Source organism: Daphnia pulicaria, chromosome 11 (genome assembly GCF_021234035.1).
Source record: "Daphnia pulicaria isolate SC F1-1A chromosome 11, SC_F0-13Bv2, whole genome shotgun sequence".
In the NCBI taxonomy this organism is placed as follows: domain Eukaryota; kingdom Metazoa; phylum Arthropoda; class Branchiopoda; order Diplostraca; family Daphniidae; genus Daphnia; species Daphnia pulicaria.
Genome location: NC_060923.1, coordinates 103,897 through 118,690, shown reverse-complemented (window position 1 = coordinate 118,690; position 14,794 = coordinate 103,897). Strand labels below are relative to the sequence as shown.

General features: G+C 46.6%; 3 protein-coding genes across 3 annotated transcripts; all 3 read right to left on the bottom strand.

Moving 5' to 3' along the window:
* Nucleotides 1-2,432: 2,432 nt before the first annotated feature.
* LOC124315859 lies at nt 2,433-3,688 on the bottom strand. Its single transcript, XM_046781570.1, has 2 exons — nt 3,398-3,688; nt 2,433-3,185 (listed from the first exon to the last, which is right to left on the bottom strand). Exon 2 carries the CDS (start codon nt 3,169-3,171, stop codon nt 2,464-2,466), a length of 708 nt encoding a protein of 235 aa, XP_046637526.1. The 5' UTR covers nt 3,172-3,185; nt 3,398-3,688; the 3' UTR covers nt 2,433-2,463.
* A 4,013-nt stretch (nt 3,689-7,701) lies between these two features.
* Nucleotides 7,702-8,957, bottom strand: LOC124315858. The gene is made up of 2 exons (XM_046781568.1): nt 8,667-8,957; nt 7,702-8,454 (listed from the first exon to the last, which is right to left on the bottom strand). The coding sequence occupies exon 2, from the start codon at nt 8,438-8,440 to the stop codon at nt 7,733-7,735; it is 708 nt and encodes a 235-aa protein (XP_046637524.1). The 5' UTR covers nt 8,441-8,454; nt 8,667-8,957; the 3' UTR covers nt 7,702-7,732.
* Nucleotides 8,958-12,970: 4,013 nt separating this feature from the next.
* On the bottom strand, nt 12,971-14,225 carry LOC124315850. Its single transcript, XM_046781554.1, has 2 exons — nt 13,935-14,225; nt 12,971-13,723 (listed from the first exon to the last, which is right to left on the bottom strand). The coding sequence occupies exon 2, from the start codon at nt 13,707-13,709 to the stop codon at nt 13,002-13,004; it is 708 nt and encodes a 235-aa protein (XP_046637510.1). The 5' UTR covers nt 13,710-13,723; nt 13,935-14,225; the 3' UTR covers nt 12,971-13,001.
* Nucleotides 14,226-14,794: the final 569 nt, after the last annotated feature.

Sequence of the window (14,794 nt, the reverse complement as noted above, 5' to 3'; positions counted from 1 at the left end):
CCGGTGGATCCAATTCCAGATTATCCCGAAAAGAGGTCGATTATTGCAGGTTTCATTTTTCAAGCTTTGCCAGAATCGATTTTGAAATTTACATTGGTTATACCAGAAGTCCAATATAGTGACTAACACAAAGTTTGTTGGCTGATATGTCAAGTAGCTCAGTTGGAAGAGCGCTGAACTCGTGTTCAGAACGTCCGGGTTCAATTCCCGGTAGATCCAATTCCAGATTATCCCGAAAAGAGGTCGATTGCAGGTTTCATTTTTCAAGCTTTGCCAGAATCGATTTTGAAATTTACATTGGTTATACCAGAAGTCCAATATAGTGACTAACACAAAGTTTGTTGGCTGGTATGTCAAGTAGCTCAGTTGGAAGAGCGCCGAACTCGTGCTCAGAGCGTCCGGGTTCAAATCCCAGTGGATCCAATTTTAGATTATCTAATCTTTTCTGTTTGCGTCCGAGGTCGTAGAATTTTTATTCCGGCAGCGCCGGTATTCTGTGATATTTTTCCTAGATCTGGGAATGTTGAGACCGCCTGTCAGGTTAGGTAGGCCAGTTTAAAGATTATATGTGAAATAATAATCGTTTCTATTTGCGTCCGAGGTCGTAGAATTTTATTCCGGCGGAGCCGGTATTCTGTGATATTTTGACCTAGATTCGGGAATTTTTAGACCGCCTGTCGGGTTAGGTAGGCCAGTTTAAAGATTATATGTGAAATAATAATCGTTTCTATTTGTGTCCGAGGTCGTAGGATTTTATTCCGGCGGAGCCGGTATTCCGTGATATTTTTCCTAGATCCAGGAATGTTTAGACCGCCTGTCAGGTTAGGTAGGCCAGTTTAAAGATTATATGTAATGACCTTTAGTAGTCGTTTCGATTTGTTTCGATGGTCATATAATTTATTCCGGTGCAACTGGCATGTGTACAAGCACGTACGTTTATATGGTATTCCCGTATTTTGAAGATTACCTTGGTTATACCCGAAGTCCAATATAGTAACTAACAAAAAGTTTATTTGTTGATATGTCAAGTAGCTCGGTTGGTAGAGCGCTGAACTCGTGTTCAGAACGTCCGGGTTCGAATCCCGGTGCGTCCGATTCCAGATTCTCATGGAACCAGGTGGGCAGGTCCCAATTGATGTCCAAGAAATGTTTTTATCCCAGAAAAAAATGTGTTTAAGGCTCAGAGTGCCTAGAGTCCAACATAGTGGTCACAAATATGTTAGCTGGTTGATATGTCACTTAGCACAAATGGTAGTGCACTGGAATAGTATCCAGAAGGGCCGGGTTCGAATCTCGGAGACACCGCTTAAATGGTGGGTGACATAGGCGATTCTGCCAAAAAAGTCTAAGGCTAATGAGTAGTAGCCACCGTGTGTGTCCCCAGGGGCGCGAACCATGTAAAAGTGGGGAGCCGCTACCGCCACTGGGGCATATGCTGTGATCAAACGCTCATGGACGGCCCGAAGTCGAGCTGAGAGGATCTTGGTGCCCGTTGTAGCGGACGGCATTGGTTCCTTAAAGTTACGGCGGGTGCACGACTCTAAACTGTGGGACCTTACGGACCCGAGCCACAATCACGGCGTGGATATTCCCTCCCCTGGCAGACGTCCACGAAAGTGTTCTAAGGCGAAAAGCCGCGTCTGTTTTTATGTATATGTTCATTGTAGATTATATGGTTCGTAATATGAGTATCTAAGCCATGATTCCGTTAGTGTGATCATATGGCTCGTCTGGAACGTCTCCAGGAGGCACACGGGAGGCCCGGGTTCGATACCCGGTAGCTGCTGATGCCGAAGCCCTCTCTCGCCGAGTGGGGCTAGGATTGCAGTCAGGCCACGAGCTACGTTGGTGCCGCAAAAGGCTCCATCGATAAATAAGGCTCCGCCTCAGTTGGGGGAGGCCTACAGCCGCCGACCGTGTGGTCTGGGTTGTCGCAGAGGGCGATATGACACATCTACTGCTGATTCTCATAGCCAAAAGAGTTATGTTGAAAAAGTTTGCCCAAGTAGTATGCAGTATAGCTCAGTTGGTAGCGAGCCGTCGAGGCACTCCGACGCACCGGGTTCGATCCCCGGGTACGTCAGAGTCTCTCCACTCGAGATCCTTGGTTTTTAATTCGTATTTCATTAATACTTGTGGTCGCGGCAAAAGATATGCCAAAAAAGTTTATTGGCCGATATGTCGTCTGGCTTGATGGTTAGCCAGCTGGCGGGGCACGCCGCCATTCCGGGTTCGATTCCCGGGATCGCCAGTGTATCCCATTGATCAGGGACTTGCGACATGCAGGTGCTGTGGTAGGGCGAAGCCTCCTGGGGACGCCCAGTGATGCCGAACGGGGTCACCCCACTGGGGAAGACCTCCCCGGTCAGTACCGGGCTACCATGACACTTGCTTTTTTGTAATAGAATCAATGCATTGGGTGAACAAGGTAGTTGTTGCTAGTGCCATTTATTATTTTTTTGGTTATTTTGTGAGTGTTACATCATCAGAAATGGTAAGTGGTGTATTCCGGCCAAAAAGTTCTTCGGACCGATCAGAAATTTTGTCTTTCATTGTAACATCCTTGCTTGGTGATGCAAGGAGTTGGCTTTCAGCATCCGTAGTTGAAGTGGCCGGAATTGTAATTTTTAGCAGTGGGATCTGTGGAGTCAGTGATGACGTTTGCTGCCCTGGGCTGAATGCATTCCGTTTTCCAGGGATGAATGATGGTGGACGTTGGAGAGCCGCTTTTTGGCGGTCCAATTCGGCCTGTTGTAGATTGATATTCGCCATGGTAGCCAGTCGGCGCTCCTCTTGAGCGATGAAGCTGCCAGCTTCCCGTGCTTCAGCCCGGGCTAATATTTGTCTGCTTTTTTCTTGCTCCAGTTGTTGCAGTTCGTCTCGCTGGGCGACTGAGAGGTAAGCCATCGGAATGGATGGTGGAGGTCTGGCTCCATATGGAGCTCCCCGGCGTCTCATGGGTTGATGTCGAGTTGTATATCCAGATCCGGAGGGCCCGGATTGGGTAGGATCATATCCGCTCCGGAGGTTGCAGAGTGGATAAGCTCCTGCTGGGAGAATCCGGGAGAGTCTCTCGCGGATGCCGTTCCGATCTCCGGCTAGGAGCGAGGCAGTGAAGCAGTCTTTTACAATGGCCTCTGCTCTGATGATGTTTTCGTTCGTGTGGGCCATCCTGGGTTCTCTCTCTATATTAGAGGGGTGTTTTATTAAAAACAATTAATTTTAATTTTTATGGTACAGAGTACACAATATTTTTATCAAAAAATATGTAAAGGGTTTATCAACTGGGGGCGTATTGCCAAGCCAGGAAAGAGTAAAAAATTCGACTGGGAGTGTACAATACACAGGCCAGGAATGCAACACAGAAAAAAAAAGTGGGTTTGTGTTATCGACCTACAGAATGAGGTTTTTCCAGAAGTAAAGAGAAGGTAAGTGACGGCGTTGTCTCGGATTGCAGACGGGCCGGGAGCGACGTCAATTGTAGAAAGGGCTCCTTCGATTGGTGTGGCTCTATCTCAGCTGGAAAGATGGTCCTAGCAGGAGGTAGATCCAGGCTGCTGGTGCTGCGATGTCCAGTTGTGGCTAAGGCGTCGGGCGGTAATTCAAGTGAAGGAAGAGAAGTTGGGTAGAGTGGCGAAATTCCGCAAACCAAGTGCCGACTATGGGAAGCCAGACACGACGCGAGCAGAAACACCTGTTTTGGATACATTTTAACAAAAAAATTAAACAAAAAAGTTTGGTATACCAAAAGAGGCGGAGGATACTTAGACTATTCCGGAACGAGCTGTTCGTGGCTCTCGTGTAGTCGAATGATGTAGGAACGATAAACGTCGGGGGTTTATATACCCAGATTCGCAGCGGTGGCGTTTAAAGTTCAGGGGGTAAGGAATACCCCGTGGGTTGGGCAGACAATAGTGTCAATTAATAAATCGCGGGCGTTCGAGGATTTTTCTCGAACCTTCCAGGACGTTCTAGAATCTTCCAGAACGTTCCGTATTGGATTCATGTGGTGGTTGCACTAATCCAAGATATGTCGTCCATATTTTATATTTTTTTGAAAGGTTTTTTATGTTTTTTGTAAAATAAATAAAAGCCGTGGAATTACGGCATGTCCCATGAATACATTTTCGGCTTAAAATTGTGAGCTTTTTTGTTTAAGCTGTATCGTCTGGTCTAAATAAGGTCCGGTTGGGCGGGCCGAGTATTGGGCGCAAGATTAACCGTTCTCGCCGAACCCGTCATTCCCTGATCCTCCCGGGCTCTAAGGCTATCCCGGGCGGTCGTAATGTCCGCGAGGGAGTTCAGTTTTATCCGCTTTCCCTACTGGTTTGCTGCCGGTGGCCAGTTGTCGACCGTCGGATAATTAAAAAATGCCGTTTTCGTATTTTTTGTGTTGCTGGAAAATATTTTCCAAGCTTTGCCAGGATCGATTTTGAAGAATTTTGCTTGATTCGTTACTGCTGGTTTGATCTGGTCGTTTTCCGAGCTTTGCCGGGGTTGATTTTGTAGGTTTTTACCGATTCGTTACCTACGTTTATGCGGTATTCCCCGTATTTTGAAATTTGCATTGGTTATACCCGAAGTCCAATATAGTAACTAACAAAAAATGTATTGGTCGACATGTCAATTAGCTCAGTTGGTAGAGCGCTGAACTCGTGTTCAGAACGTCCGGGTTCGAATCCCGGTGGGTCCGCCACTGCAGAACCGATCTGGTCGTCCTCCAAGCCTTACCAGGATCAATTTTGAATAATTTTTACTGATTCTTTTACTGTAGGTTTAGTCTGGTATTTTTTCCAAGTTGTGCCAGGATCGATTTTGAAGAATTTTGCCTGGTTCGTTACTGCGGGTTTGATCGAGTCGTTTTCCAAGTTTTGCCAGGATCGATGATTATGTGTGCAATAATAATTGTTTCTATTTGCGTCTAGGGCCATAGAATTATTCCGGCGACGCCGGTGTTCTATGATATTTTTCCTAAATCCGGTTTTGAATGTTTTTAGCCCGCCTGTCAGGTTAGGTAGGCCAGTTTAAAGATTAAATGTAAAAAACTAGTAGTCGTTTTTATTTATTTCAGCGGCCATATAATCTATTCCGGCACAACCGGTATGTGTACAGGCACGTACGTATCTGCGGTATTCCCTGTATTTTGACATTTGCATTGGTTACACCAGAAGTCCAATATAGTGACCAACAAAAAGTTTATTGGCTGATATGTCAAGTAGCTCAGTCGGAAGAGCGCTGAACTCGTGTTCAGAACGTCCGGGTTCAATTCCCGGTGGATCCAATTCCAGATTATCCCGAAAAGAGGTCGATTATTGCAGGTTTCATTTTTCAAGCTTTGCCAGAATCGATTTTGAAATTTACATTGGTTATACCAGAAGTCCAATATAGTGACTAACACAAAGTTTGTTGGCTGATATGTCAAGTAGCTCAGTTGGAAGAGCGCTGAACTCGTGTTCAGAACGTCCGGGTTCAATTCCCGGTAGATCCAATTCCAGATTATCCCGAAAAGAGGTCGATTGCAGGTTTCATTTTTCAAGCTTTGCCAGAATCGATTTTGAAATTTACATTGGTTATACCAGAAGTCCAATATAGTGACTAACACAAAGTTTGTTGGCTGGTATGTCAAGTAGCTCAGTTGGAAGAGCGCCGAACTCGTGCTCAGAGCGTCCGGGTTCAAATCCCAGTGGATCCAATTTTAGATTATCTAATCTTTTCTGTTTGCGTCCGAGGTCGTAGAATTTTTATTCCGGCAGCGCCGGTATTCTGTGATATTTTTCCTAGATCTGGGAATGTTGAGACCGCCTGTCAGGTTAGGTAGGCCAGTTTAAAGATTATATGTGAAATAATAATCGTTTCTATTTGCGTCCGAGGTCGTAGAATTTTATTCCGGCGGAGCCGGTATTCTGTGATATTTTGACCTAGATTCGGGAATTTTTAGACCGCCTGTCGGGTTAGGTAGGCCAGTTTAAAGATTATATGTGAAATAATAATCGTTTCTATTTGTGTCCGAGGTCGTAGGATTTTATTCCGGCGGAGCCGGTATTCCGTGATATTTTTCCTAGATCCAGGAATGTTTAGACCGCCTGTCAGGTTAGGTAGGCCAGTTTAAAGATTATATGTAATGACCTTTAGTAGTCGTTTCGATTTGTTTCGATGGTCATATAATTTATTCCGGTGCAACTGGCATGTGTACAAGCACGTACGTTTATATGGTATTCCCGTATTTTGAAGATTACCTTGGTTATACCCGAAGTCCAATATAGTAACTAACAAAAAGTTTATTTGTTGATATGTCAAGTAGCTCGGTTGGTAGAGCGCTGAACTCGTGTTCAGAACGTCCGGGTTCGAATCCCGGTGCGTCCGATTCCAGATTCTCATGGAACCAGGTGGGCAGGTCCCAATTGATGTCCAAGAAATGTTTTTATCCCAGAAAAAAATGTGTTTAAGGCTCAGAGTGCCTAGAGTCCAACATAGTGGTCACAAATATGTTAGCTGGTTGATATGTCACTTAGCACAAATGGTAGTGCACTGGAATAGTATCCAGAAGGGCCGGGTTCGAATCTCGGAGACACCGCTTAAATGGTGGGTGACATAGGCGATTCTGCCAAAAAAGTCTAAGGCTAATGAGTAGTAGCCACCGTGTGTGTCCCCAGGGGCGCGAACCATGTAAAAGTGGGGAGCCGCTACCGCCACTGGGGCATATGCTGTGATCAAACGCTCATGGACGGCCCGAAGTCGAGCTGAGAGGATCTTGGTGCCCGTTGTAGCGGACGGCATTGGTTCCTTAAAGTTACGGCGGGTGCACGACTCTAAACTGTGGGACCTTACGGACCCGAGCCACAATCACGGCGTGGATATTCCCTCCCCTGGCAGACGTCCACGAAAGTGTTCTAAGGCGAAAAGCCGCGTCTGTTTTTATGTATATGTTCATTGTAGATTATATGGTTCGTAATATGAGTATCTAAGCCATGATTCCGTTAGTGTGATCATATGGCTCGTCTGGAACGTCTCCAGGAGGCACACGGGAGGCCCGGGTTCGATACCCGGTAGCTGCTGATGCCGAAGCCCTCTCTCGCCGAGTGGGGCTAGGATTGCAGTCAGGCCACGAGCTACGTTGGTGCCGCAAAAGGCTCCATCGATAAATAAGGCTCCGCCTCAGTTGGGGGAGGCCTACAGCCGCCGACCGTGTGGTCTGGGTTGTCGCAGAGGGCGATATGACACATCTACTGCTGATTCTCATAGCCAAAAGAGTTATGTTGAAAAAGTTTGCCCAAGTAGTATGCAGTATAGCTCAGTTGGTAGCGAGCCGTCGAGGCACTCCGACGCACCGGGTTCGATCCCCGGGTACGTCAGAGTCTCTCCACTCGAGATCCTTGGTTTTTAATTCGTATTTCATTAATACTTGTGGTCGCGGCAAAAGATATGCCAAAAAAGTTTATTGGCCGATATGTCGTCTGGCTTGATGGTTAGCCAGCTGGCGGGGCACGCCGCCATTCCGGGTTCGATTCCCGGGATCGCCAGTGTATCCCATTGATCAGGGACTTGCGACATGCAGGTGCTGTGGTAGGGCGAAGCCTCCTGGGGACGCCCAGTGATGCCGAACGGGGTCACCCCACTGGGGAAGACCTCCCCGGTCAGTACCGGGCTACCATGACACTTGCTTTTTTGTAATAGAATCAATGCATTGGGTGAACAAGGTAGTTGTTGCTAGTGCCATTTATTATTTTTTTGGTTATTTTGTGAGTGTTACATCATCAGAAATGGTAAGTGGTGTATTCCGGCCAAAAAGTTCTTCGGACCGATCAGAAATTTTGTCTTTCATTGTAACATCCTTGCTTGGTGATGCAAGGAGTTGGCTTTCAGCATCCGTAGTTGAAGTGGCCGGAATTGTAATTTTTAGCAGTGGGATCTGTGGAGTCAGTGATGACGTTTGCTGCCCTGGGCTGAATGCATTCCGTTTTCCAGGGATGAATGATGGTGGACGTTGGAGAGCCGCTTTTTGGCGGTCCAATTCGGCCTGTTGTAGATTGATATTCGCCATGGTAGCCAGTCGGCGCTCCTCTTGAGCGATGAAGCTGCCAGCTTCCCGTGCTTCAGCCCGGGCTAATATTTGTCTGCTTTTTTCTTGCTCCAGTTGTTGCAGTTCGTCTCGCTGGGCGACTGAGAGGTAAGCCATCGGAATGGATGGTGGAGGTCTGGCTCCATATGGAGCTCCCCGGCGTCTCATGGGTTGATGTCGAGTTGTATATCCAGATCCGGAGGGCCCGGATTGGGTAGGATCATATCCGCTCCGGAGGTTGCAGAGTGGATAAGCTCCTGCTGGGAGAATCCGGGAGAGTCTCTCGCGGATGCCGTTCCGATCTCCGGCTAGGAGCGAGGCAGTGAAGCAGTCTTTTACAATGGCCTCTGCTCTGATGATGTTTTCGTTCGTGTGGGCCATCCTGGGTTCTCTCTCTATATTAGAGGGGTGTTTTATTAAAAACAATTAATTTTAATTTTTATGGTACAGAGTACACAATATTTTTATCAAAAAATATGTAAAGGGTTTATCAACTGGGGGCGTATTGCCAAGCCAGGAAAGAGTAAAAAATTCGACTGGGAGTGTACAATACACAGGCCAGGAATGCAACACAGAAAAAAAAAGTGGGTTTGTGTTATCGACCTACAGAATGAGGTTTTTCCAGAAGTAAAGAGAAGGTAAGTGACGGCGTTGTCTCGGATTGCAGACGGGCCGGGAGCGACGTCAATTGTAGAAAGGGCTCCTTCGATTGGTGTGGCTCTATCTCAGCTGGAAAGATGGTCCTAGCAGGAGGTAGATCCAGGCTGCTGGTGCTGCGATGTCCAGTTGTGGCTAAGGCGTCGGGCGGTAATTCAAGTGAAGGAAGAGAAGTTGGGTAGAGTGGCGAAATTCCGCAAACCAAGTGCCGACTATGGGAAGCCAGACACGACGCGAGCAGAAACACCTGTTTTGGATACATTTTAACAAAAAAATTAAACAAAAAAGTTTGGTATACCAAAAGAGGCGGAGGATACTTAGACTATTCCGGAACGAGCTGTTCGTGGCTCTCGTGTAGTCGAATGATGTAGGAACGATAAACGTCGGGGGTTTATATACCCAGATTCGCAGCGGTGGCGTTTAAAGTTCAGGGGGTAAGGAATACCCCGTGGGTTGGGCAGACAATAGTGTCAATTAATAAATCGCGGGCGTTCGAGGATTTTTCTCGAACCTTCCAGGACGTTCTAGAATCTTCCAGAACGTTCCGTATTGGATTCATGTGGTGGTTGCACTAATCCAAGATATGTCGTCCATATTTTATATTTTTTTGAAAGGTTTTTTATGTTTTTTGTAAAATAAATAAAAGCCGTGGAATTACGGCATGTCCCATGAATACATTTTCGGCTTAAAATTGTGAGCTTTTTTGTTTAAGCTGTATCGTCTGGTCTAAATAAGGTCCGGTTGGGCGGGCCGAGTATTGGGCGCAAGATTAACCGTTCTCGCCGAACCCGTCATTCCCTGATCCTCCCGGGCTCTAAGGCTATCCCGGGCGGTCGTAATGTCCGCGAGGGAGTTCAGTTTTATCCGCTTTCCCTACTGGTTTGCTGCCGGTGGCCAGTTGTCGACCGTCGGATAATTAAAAAATGCCGTTTTCGTATTTTTTGTGTTGCTGGAAAATATTTTCCAAGCTTTGCCAGGATCGATTTTGAAGAATTTTGCTTGATTCGTTACTGCTGGTTTGATCTGGTCGTTTTCCGAGCTTTGCCGGGGTTGATTTTGTAGGTTTTTACCGATTCGTTACCTACGTTTATGCGGTATTCCCCGTATTTTGAAATTTGCATTGGTTATACCCGAAGTCCAATATAGTAACTAACAAAAAATGTATTGGTCGACATGTCAATTAGCTCAGTTGGTAGAGCGCTGAACTCGTGTTCAGAACGTCCGGGTTCGAATCCCGGTGGGTCCGCCACTGCAGAACCGATCTGGTCGTCCTCCAAGCCTTACCAGGATCAATTTTGAATAATTTTTACTGATTCTTTTACTGTAGGTTTAGTCTGGTATTTTTTCCAAGTTGTGCCAGGATCGATTTTGAAGAATTTTGCCTGGTTCGTTACTGCGGGTTTGATCGAGTCGTTTTCCAAGTTTTGCCAGGATCGATGATTATGTGTGCAATAATAATTGTTTCTATTTGCGTCTAGGGCCATAGAATTATTCCGGCGACGCCGGTGTTCTATGATATTTTTCCTAAATCCGGTTTTGAATGTTTTTAGCCCGCCTGTCAGGTTAGGTAGGCCAGTTTAAAGATTAAATGTAAAAAACTAGTAGTCGTTTTTATTTATTTCAGCGGCCATATAATCTATTCCGGCACAACCGGTATGTGTACAGGCACGTACGTATCTGCGGTATTCCCTGTATTTTGACATTTGCATTGGTTACACCAGAAGTCCAATATAGTGACCAACAAAAAGTTTATTGGCTGATATGTCAAGTAGCTCAGTCGGAAGAGCGCTGAACTCGTGTTCAGAACGTCCGGGTTCAATTCCCGGTGGATCCAATTCCAGATTATCCCGAAAAGAGGTCGATTATTGCAGGTTTCATTTTTCAAGCTTTGCCAGAATCGATTTTGAAATTTACATTGGTTATACCAGAAGTCCAATATAGTGACTAACACAAAGTTTGTTGGCTGATATGTCAAGTAGCTCAGTTGGAAGAGCGCTGAACTCGTGTTCAGAACGTCCGGGTTCAATTCCCGGTAGATCCAATTCCAGATTATCCCGAAAAGAGGTCGATTGCAGGTTTCATTTTTCAAGCTTTGCCAGAATCGATTTTGAAATTTACATTGGTTATACCAGAAGTCCAATATAGTGACTAACACAAAGTTTGTTGGCTGGTATGTCAAGTAGCTCAGTTGGAAGAGCGCCGAACTCGTGCTCAGAGCGTCCGGGTTCAAATCCCAGTGGATCCAATTTTAGATTATCTAATCTTTTCTGTTTGCGTCCGAGGTCGTAGAATTTTTATTCCGGCAGCGCCGGTATTCTGTGATATTTTTCCTAGATCTGGGAATGTTGAGACCGCCTGTCAGGTTAGGTAGGCCAGTTTAAAGATTATATGTGAAATAATAATCGTTTCTATTTGCGTCCGAGGTCGTAGAATTTTATTCCGGCGGAGCCGGTATTCTGTGATATTTTGACCTAGATTCGGGAATTTTTAGACCGCCTGTCGGGTTAGGTAGGCCAGTTTAAAGATTATATGTGAAATAATAATCGTTTCTATTTGTGTCCGAGGTCGTAGGATTTTATTCCGGCGGAGCCGGTATTCCGTGATATTTTTCCTAGATCCAGGAATGTTTAGACCGCCTGTCAGGTTAGGTAGGCCAGTTTAAAGATTATATGTAATGACCTTTAGTAGTCGTTTCGATTTGTTTCGATGGTCATATAATTTATTCCGGTGCAACTGGCATGTGTACAAGCACGTACGTTTATATGGTATTCCCGTATTTTGAAGATTACCTTGGTTATACCCGAAGTCCAATATAGTAACTAACAAAAAGTTTATTTGTTGATATGTCAAGTAGCTCGGTTGGTAGAGCGCTGAACTCGTGTTCAGAACGTCCGGGTTCGAATCCCGGTGCGTCCGATTCCAGATTCTCATGGAACCAGGTGGGCAGGTCCCAATTGATGTCCAAGAAATGTTTTTATCCCAGAAAAAAATGTGTTTAAGGCTCAGAGTGCCTAGAGTCCAACATAGTGGTCACAAATATGTTAGCTGGTTGATATGTCACTTAGCACAAATGGTAGTGCACTGGAATAGTATCCAGAAGGGCCGGGTTCGAATCTCGGAGACACCGCTTAAATGGTGGGTGACATAGGCGATTCTGCCAAAAAAGTCTAAGGCTAATGAGTAGTAGCCACCGTGTGTGTCCCCAGGGGCGCGAACCATGTAAAAGTGGGGAGCCGCTACCGCCACTGGGGCATATGCTGTGATCAAACGCTCATGGACGGCCCGAAGTCGAGCTGAGAGGATCTTGGTGCCCGTTGTAGCGGACGGCATTGGTTCCTTAAAGTTACGGCGGGTGCACGACTCTAAACTGTGGGACCTTACGGACCCGAGCCACAATCACGGCGTGGATATTCCCTCCCCTGGCAGACGTCCACGAAAGTGTTCTAAGGCGAAAAGCCGCGTCTGTTTTTATGTATATGTTCATTGTAGATTATATGGTTCGTAATATGAGTATCTAAGCCATGATTCCGTTAGTGTGATCATATGGCTCGTCTGGAACGTCTCCAGGAGGCACACGGGAGGCCCGGGTTCGATACCCGGTAGCTGCTGATGCCGAAGCCCTCTCTCGCCGAGTGGGGCTAGGATTGCAGTCAGGCCACGAGCTACGTTGGTGCCGCAAAAGGCTCCATCGATAAATAAGGCTCCGCCTCAGTTGGGGGAGGCCTACAGCCGCCGACCGTGTGGTCTGGGTTGTCGCAGAGGGCGATATGACACATCTACTGCTGATTCTCATAGCCAAAAGAGTTATGTTGAAAAAGTTTGCCCAAGTAGTATGCAGTATAGCTCAGTTGGTAGCGAGCCGTCGAGGCACTCCGACGCACCGGGTTCGATCCCCGGGTACGTCAGAGTCTCTCCACTCGAGATCCTTGGTTTTTAATTCGTATTTCATTAATACTTGTGGTCGCGGCAAAAGATATGCCAAAAAAGTTTATTGGCCGATATGTCGTCTGGCTTGATGGTTAGCCAGCTGGCGGGGCACGCCGCCATTCCGGGTTCGATTCCCGGGATCGCCAGTGTATCCCATTGATCAGGGACTTGCGACATGCAGGTGCTGTGGTAGGGCGAAGCCTCCTGGGGACGCCCAGTGATGCCGAACGGGGTCACCCCACTGGGGAAGACCTCCCCGGTCAGTACCGGGCTACCATGACACTTGCTTTTTTGTAATAGAATCAATGCATTGGGTGAACAAGGTAGTTGTTGCTAGTGCCATTTATTATTTTTTTGGTTATTTTGTGAGTGTTACATCATCAGAAATGGTAAGTGGTGTATTCCGGCCAAAAAGTTCTTCGGACCGATCAGAAATTTTGTCTTTCATTGTAACATCCTTGCTTGGTGATGCAAGGAGTTGGCTTTCAGCATCCGTAGTTGAAGTGGCCGGAATTGTAATTTTTAGCAGTGGGATCTGTGGAGTCAGTGATGACGTTTGCTGCCCTGGGCTGAATGCATTCCGTTTTCCAGGGATGAATGATGGTGGACGTTGGAGAGCCGCTTTTTGGCGGTCCAATTCGGCCTGTTGTAGATTGATATTCGCCATGGTAGCCAGTCGGCGCTCCTCTTGAGCGATGAAGCTGCCAGCTTCCCGTGCTTCAGCCCGGGCTAATATTTGTCTGCTTTTTTCTTGCTCCAGTTGTTGCAGTTCGTCTCGCTGGGCGACTGAGAGGTAAGCCATCGGAATGGATGGTGGAGGTCTGGCTCCATATGGAGCTCCCCGGCGTCTCATGGGTTGATGTCGAGTTGTATATCCAGATCCGGAGGGCCCGGATTGGGTAGGATCATATCCGCTCCGGAGGTTGCAGAGTGGATAAGCTCCTGCTGGGAGAATCCGGGAGAGTCTCTCGCGGATGCCGTTCCGATCTCCGGCTAGGAGCGAGGCAGTGAAGCAGTCTTTTACAATGGCCTCTGCTCTGATGATGTTTTCGTTCGTGTGGGCCATCCTGGGTTCTCTCTCTATATTAGAGGGGTGTTTTATTAAAAACAATTAATTTTAATTTTTATGGTACAGAGTACACAATATTTTTATCAAAAAATATGTAAAGGGTTTATCAACTGGGGGCGTATTGCCAAGCCAGGAAAGAGTAAAAAATTCGACTGGGAGTGTACAATACACAGGCCAGGAATGCAACACAGAAAAAAAAGTGGGTTTGTGTTATCGACCTACAGAATGAGGTTTTTCCAGAAGTAAAGAGAAGGTAAGTGACGGCGTTGTCTCGGATTGCAGACGGGCCGGGAGCGACGTCAATTGTAGAAAGGGCTCCTTCGATTGGTGTGGCTCTATCTCAGCTGGAAAGATGGTCCTAGCAGGAGGTAGATCCAGGCTGCTGGTGCTGCGATGTCCAGTTGTGGCTAAGGCGTCGGGCGGTAATTCAAGTGAAGGAAGAGAAGTTGGGTAGAGTGGCGAAATTCCGCAAACCAAGTGCCGACTATGGGAAGCCAGACACGACGCGAGCAGAAACACCTGTTTTGGATACATTTTAACAAAAAAATTAAACAAAAAAGTTTGGTATACCAAAAGAGGCGGAGGATACTTAGACTATTCCGGAACGAGCTGTTCGTGGCTCTCGTGTAGTCGAATGATGTAGGAACGATAAACGTCGGGGGTTTATATACCCAGATTCGCAGCGGTGGCGTTTAAAGTTCAGGGGGTAAGGAATACCCCGTGGGTTGGGCAGACAATAGTGTCAATTAATAAATCGCGGGCGTTCGAGGATTTTTCTCGAACCTTCCAGGACGTTCTAGAATCTTCCAGAACGTTCCGTATTGGATTCATGTGGTGGTTGCACTAATCCAAGATATGTCGTCCATATTTTATATTTTTTTGAAAGGTTTTTTATGTTTTTTGTAAAATAAATAAAAGCCGTGGAATTACGGCATGTCCCATGAATACATTTTCGGCTTAAAATTGTGAGCTTTTTTGTTTAAGCTGTATCGTCTGGTCTAAATAAGGTCCGGTTGGGCGGGCCGAGTATTGGGCGCAAGATTAACCGTTCTCGCCGAACCCGTCATTCCCTGATCCTCCCG

Bases quoted from the DNA above. Each gene is read 5' to 3' on its own strand.
- LOC124315850 (XM_046781554.1), bottom strand. From the start codon at position 13,709: ATGGCCCACACGAACGAAAACATCATCAGAGCAGAGGCCATTGTAAAA.
- LOC124315859 (XM_046781570.1), bottom strand. From the start codon at position 3,171: ATGGCCCACACGAACGAAAACATCATCAGAGCAGAGGCCATTGTAAAA.
- LOC124315858 (XM_046781568.1), bottom strand. From the start codon at position 8,440: ATGGCCCACACGAACGAAAACATCATCAGAGCAGAGGCCATTGTAAAA.